This window comes from Vombatus ursinus, unplaced genomic scaffold (assembly GCF_900497805.2).
Source record: "Vombatus ursinus unplaced genomic scaffold, bare-nosed wombat genome assembly UNPS02007683.1, whole genome shotgun sequence".
Lineage (NCBI taxonomy): Eukaryota > Metazoa > Chordata > Mammalia > Diprotodontia > Vombatidae > Vombatus > Vombatus ursinus.
This window is the reverse complement of record NW_020947461.1, coordinates 1-5,940: the sequence shown is the minus strand read 5'-3', so window position 1 is coordinate 5,940 and position 5,940 is coordinate 1. Positions and strand designations below refer to the sequence as shown.

The 5,940-nt window shown below is 46.9% G+C and overlaps 1 protein-coding gene across 1 annotated transcript; it reads right to left on the bottom strand.

Moving 5' to 3' along the window:
• Positions 1 to 941: 941 nt before the first annotated feature.
• On the bottom strand, positions 942 to 3,444 carry LOC114033970 (ADP-ribosylation factor 5-like). Its single transcript, XM_027849606.1, has 4 exons — positions 3,274 to 3,444; positions 2,346 to 2,426; positions 1,891 to 2,000; positions 942 to 1,067 (listed from the first exon to the last, which is right to left on the bottom strand). The coding sequence occupies exons 1-4, from the start codon at positions 3,338 to 3,340 to the stop codon at positions 957 to 959; spliced, it is 369 nt and encodes a 122-aa protein (XP_027705407.1). The 5' UTR covers positions 3,341 to 3,444; the 3' UTR covers positions 942 to 956.
• Positions 3,445 to 5,940: the final 2,496 nt, after the last annotated feature.

Genomic DNA, 5,940 nt, shown 5'->3' with positions numbered 1-5,940 from the left:
CTCTATCCCCTTTTGCCACCTACCTGCCTCTAGGAAGGGGTACTCTACAATCAGTAGAACATAGTATTTACAATCCTCATTTGTAAAGCAGGACACTATTGTTCTATCTACCTCATAGAGTTGTAATGAACTTAAGATAATATATGAATATTATAATAATATGTTCATATATAATAATATATGAAAGATGTTTTATGAATTGTAAGGTGCTATATGAAAGTCAGTTATTTTCATACCAACATTCCTCAACCTGGACTCTGTAGAACTCTGATGATCCACATAATGTGAGTAGTTTCTGGGAGAAGGATCTCAAAGTGACATTTCCCCCATTACAATATTAGTTATTAATGTATCAAAAATACTTGTTATGTGCAATTTTTTCCAGCATGAAAATAGGCTCAATATCTTTGATTTTGAACTAACATTTTTCAACTTTTTTTTTTCTGTGAGTATTCTATATCCCCTAGACCAGGATTTGGAAGTTCTTTATATAATTTATATATTCCAAGCCTCACACTGTTCTGTAGCCAAATTGCTTATGGAAATACTAGTCTAATTAGCTAATATTACAGGTATGACAAATGCAAATAAAATAGAATTATTAATATGAATGAAATCATCTTGGCCTTATATACGACCCATACCTGTTCTTGGTAAATAGGATAGAAATCTACTTCAACACATTAAAAGACACGATGTACCTATCTCTGTACAACCTATCTCCTCTCCCCACTTTGGCCAACAACCCACATAAACACGACTGAAGGATAAAAAGAAAGCCTATTTTACCTGCTTCATCCCTAACATAAGGGAGAGAGCTTCTCTCTTTTTCTTTACCCAGAGTGAATCAACACATGAGATTTTACATCCAAAAAAGGACTCAGATCTACTGGCCTAGGCTGCAACCTAGTCTGTGTTTTCACTGTCTCTGCTATTTCTGACTCATGAGAGAGGGCTCATTGTCCAATGTTTTCCACAGCCCATCTGGTACTCACCATCTTCTGAAGCTCATCAGCAGATTCTTGGACCCGTTCTCGGTCATTGCTATCCACTACAAAGATAAGACCCTAGGGTGGGAAGAAAGAGCAGTTAGCCCAGCCAAAGAAAATGAACCATAGTTCTATCTTTTCCATCCCTTTCCTTCCCTTTTCTATAACTCCACTTGCATCCATCAATGGACTCAACCGTTTTTCATTCAAAAAAGAAAACAAAACCAAAAAAACCTAACTCCCAAACCCAAAACATCTTTTGAGCATCTATGATATGCAAGGCACTGTGAGGGAAAAAGTATATATTCTCTACTCTCAAAACACTTATTAATGTAAAAGGACATGTATACCAATATTGTGTGAAGAAAAATTTCATGAGGGCCATTTAGAAGTGATAGAAGCAAAAGCTACAGGAACATGAAAGGAAAAATTGCTTCTGACTGAAGAGACCAGAGAAAGTTTCATAGAGAAAGAAGTGGTATTTGGGTGGGACCTTGGAGGATAAACAGAATTTCAACAGGTGGAGGGAGAAGGGTGAAAGGAATATTCTAGGTAGAGGGAAGGGTGGGTAGAAGCATGGAGGCAGAAAAGCTTATTCAAGAAACACAGAATAGGTCTAGGTAGCTAGAATAAAAAAGAGAATAGCTGAAAAAATGGCTAGAAAGTAGAATAAAAATTCTTTGAGGGCAAAGGGTTATTTTATTTTTATTTCTAAAACCTAATACAATGTCTGGCACATAGTAGGTGCTTAATAGATACCAGACAGAGGAATAAGTTTTATTTTGTAGGCAATGGGAAACCATAGGAAATTTTAAGGCAGGGGAGTGTCTATTTAGCAATATTTGTGCCTGGTTGGACAGACAGTGGTATGAGATCCCTAGAGCCCAACTCTCTGGCTCACCTGAGTGTTTTGGAAGTAGTGTCTCCAGAGAGGCCGAATCTTGTCCTGGCCTCCCACATCCCAGACGGTGAAACAAATGTTCTTATATTCCACTGTCTCCACGTTGAAGCCTGTGAGGAAAGGGAAAAGGGGGGGAAGCCTGGGGGGGAGGAGGGGCGCTGTAATGTGGGCAGGTACATTCAACTGCACAAAAGTGACAGGAGATCAGCACGGACAGAACTTGTGGGAATACCCAGAAGTACATCATTCAGACTTAAAAGAATTAACACCGAAGGGCCCAGGGCTACTTCTTCCACATCCTGGCACCATCAGTCAAAGACACCATGACCTACTTTCTCAGAGCAGCCGTTTTCTAGTGTCAGGGTCAGGCCCCAGAGAGGAAATACAGGGGACTCTCACAGATTACCGGGGAGCAGATCTTGAAACCAAGCCTCCCCTCCTTCCCAGGAGCTCACCTATGGTGGGGATAGTAGTGACAATCTCGCCCAGCTTCAGTTTGTAGAGGATTGTGGTCTTGCCTGCGGCATCCAAGCCGACTGCAACAGAGAGGCAGAGTAATGGATACGAGGTACCCGAGAAGCCCTTGTGAGATGGGGAGGGAGAGGGTTCAGGAACTGACCAGAGCTCAATGGGAAAAATGCAATGGGAAAGCTTCAACTTGCATCTCCTACTCCTTGGAGCTATGTTTAGGGGAGTAAGAAAGAAGCCTGGGCATCACAAGCCATTTCTCTTCCCCTCTATAGAAAAACACGCACACCCAGGGCCAAACAAAAAACCCCACCCAAAGCAGGCCTGCAGATTAAAGGAGGAAAGAACCAGGGGATGAGGTAGGGGCACTCATAGGGACCGGGGTTGTCTCTCCTGGAAGGCGCCTCTCCAAAGAGACATTCCAGACACGTCTAAGAACCTCGCTTGGGGGCGGGCGGCCTGCTTGTGGGTTAACCCCGCACAGGCCAGCAGGTTCCAAGGCCTGGGCGCCGGCAGGCTCCGGTTGCTGCTGCTGCAAAGCGGAGGAGGCTGCAGGCAGGGACGGCTGGGCGGCAGGCCATACCTCCCGTACCCAACCCCGCCCCCCGCTCCCAAGCAGCGGGGCCCGAACGCCGGGGGATCCCTTTTCCCTCTCCTCCCTCACCCTTCATCCCGTGCCTCAGTTTCCCTCATCTCCTTCTCTCTCTCCCGACCACCCCCTCGCCCCCACCGCCACCCCCATCCCCTCAGCCCTTGGAAGAGAGGCCGGGGCTAGGCGTGCAGCAAGGCAGAGCAGGGCTGGGCAGAGATGCTGCGGGGGCGGCAGAGGCAGGGCGGGATGCTGCGGGGGCGGTGGAGGGCGTTACACCGTGGGCAGGGAGGGATGCGGGGGTGTGACGCTGCCCGGGACCTCACCCATGAGGATCCGCATCTGCTTCTTCCCGAAGATCCGCGAGAAGAGCGCGGACACCGTGAGGCCCATGGCTGGGCCGGGGAGGGAGGAGCGGGAAGCCGGGAGCCGGGAGCCGGCAGGTTTCTGGGGGGATGAAGAGCAGCGGCGGCAGGAACCAGAGCCGCCTCCGCGCTTACAGGACCAGCGTGACGTCACCGGAGAGCCCCGCCCCCCATTCAGGGCCCCGCCTCCATTCCACGCGCCTTAAAGAGCTTAGAGGCCAACCTCTTTTTTTTTTTTTTTTTTCTTTCAGATGATGAAACTGAGGCCGTGAGGGAAACAAATTTTCTCTAAGTCACCTGGATGGTAAATAGCAGAGATGCGGTGCGAACCCTTGTCTTCTGACTCCAAATCACTTTCTTCTACCAGGAAAAACTGAAACACGAAAAGAGGGCTCAGCAAGAACCCCCCCAGCATTCTGGAACACTCTACCTGGGACTCTGTGCGTATTTTGGGGTGTTTGTGGCAAGTAGGAGAAAAAAGTTGGGGTAATAACCAAATTCACTGGCTCTCGAGAATATTGCCTCAGAGCCCATCTCACTTCCCATCATCAGGATCACTTGTAACAGGTGCGACTTCTCTTCCCCATTTGCCTGCCAGAGCACTCCAAGATTCAGTGTTTCTTACTCTTTATCCTCGTTTCCATTCTTACCCAGAGCCACTGCAAAGTAAGGAGTGAATCTATGGATACTGCCCCTATTTCCAAGTATCACTACTGACCTACAATAAAGACTAATGAATAAACAGAAGACTATTATGTGCTTTAAACTTCATTAACAAACTCTTGCTTCCGCTGCAAAGTAAGGAATGCATCTATGGACTCTGCCCTTATTTCCAGGTATCACAACTGTTCTACAATAAACACTAATGATAATAAACAGATGAAGCATGTATCAAGTGCTTTAAAATATTCCAGGCACTGTGCTAAGTGCTGGGGTTACGAATATAAGCAAGACAATCCCTTCTTTCAAGGAGCTGGGTTTTTTCAAGGGCATTAATTCTAGGGAGCCCTAGTTACTTAACAATTCCCTGCCCCACATGTAAGTAAGAAGCATGGTAGAGTAAGAATATATCTCTTTAAAGCAAAAATTTTCTCTTATACTTTGTATCTCTGACAGCCTCTAGCCCGGGGCTAGGCACATAGTAATTCAATGTTTGAATTAAATTGACAGGCAGGATAGAGGGAAAGTAGAATGTAAGTTTTAGATCATAATCTAGAGGGAGAAAGCATATTCAAGTCCAGATACAATCCCCAGATTTGCTGTTTTTTTCTTTTTGTAGTTATACAAAGACACCCCAAACAAATAGGCCTTTTGGTTTTTTGGAGACAGTGGGGTTAAGTGATGTGCCCAGGGTCACACAGCTAGTAAATATTTGAGGCTGAATTTGAACCCAGGTCCTCCTGACTCCTGGGAGGGTGCTCTATCTACTGTGCTGCCTAGTTGCCTCAACAATAGGCCTTTTGAGTTGGAATGATCATCTAATCCTCTCATTTGACAAATGAGGAAACTTTTTTGATCAAGAGAAATAAAGTGACTTGCCCAAGATTACACAGGTAGAAAGACATTAGGGGAGAGATTTGAATTTAGGCCTTAGACTCACAGATTCAGAATTCACTTCCACTACACAGTGAAACAGTAGACCTCTGTATCAATAAACACTTGTTGAATGAAACTAGAGATCTGCAGACAGCCAATTTGCAAATTTAGAGCAAACAACTCTCAAGAGCCAACTGAACATAATGGCTGCAGCTTTCCGGACCTTCTGGATTGGTGAAAATGATAATAATAAGTATTTATATAGTGTTTTAAGGTTTGCAAAGGGCATTACAAATTTCTCATTTGATCCTCACAACAACCTTGTGAGGTAGATGCTGTTATCTCCATTTTAAGTGATTTGCTCAGGGTCACGTAGCAAGAGGTATGGAGAACGGCCCCTCAGTATTCCCCTTCCCCAGGGGGAGTGGGGGGCAGGGTTCTCCTTCAAACACTACACATTTTAATAAATAATATCATTTATATAGTATTTTAAGGGTTTCATAAACCAAAAGAGGTGAAGAACTGGTGGTCATACGCTTGGCAGGGGGTCGCCTCCATTCCCTGTTCTGCAGTCATGCATACAAGTCTCTTTATGCATTTCCCCAAGGCTCAGTCCCTCCACTGCATCGGATACCCAGACCAGCCCAGACCTCAGGAAGCAGCTCCCAGTAGGGCCAAGGAGCAACTGCAGCAGCTCAAGGCCCCTCCCCTTGGCGCTCCAGAGGCCCCGCCCTTCTCATTATGCCACATCCCTTTCGCTCACGTCCCACCTCCCCTCCCCGAGCGCACGCCTATCCCGAATGCCACCGGCACTTCCGGCAGACCCGGAAGCGTTGTTGGCAACTGACTTAGGTGGTTACTGAGTTTGGTTCGGAGCAGGAACCGGTCTGTCCAGCGTAGGGGGCAAAAGAAGCGAGGGACGCGGCAGCGACTGCCAGCTTCGTTAGTCGCCCCGCTAGCTCTCGGGGGCCAGAGCCAGGAAAGCGCCTGACACGGCGGCGTTGGCAGCGGCGACCGCTCAGAGGGAGCGCGCGTAAGATCGGACCCCCCCCCAGCCCCTCCCCACTCCCGGCTCCGTGAGCGGTGACGTCA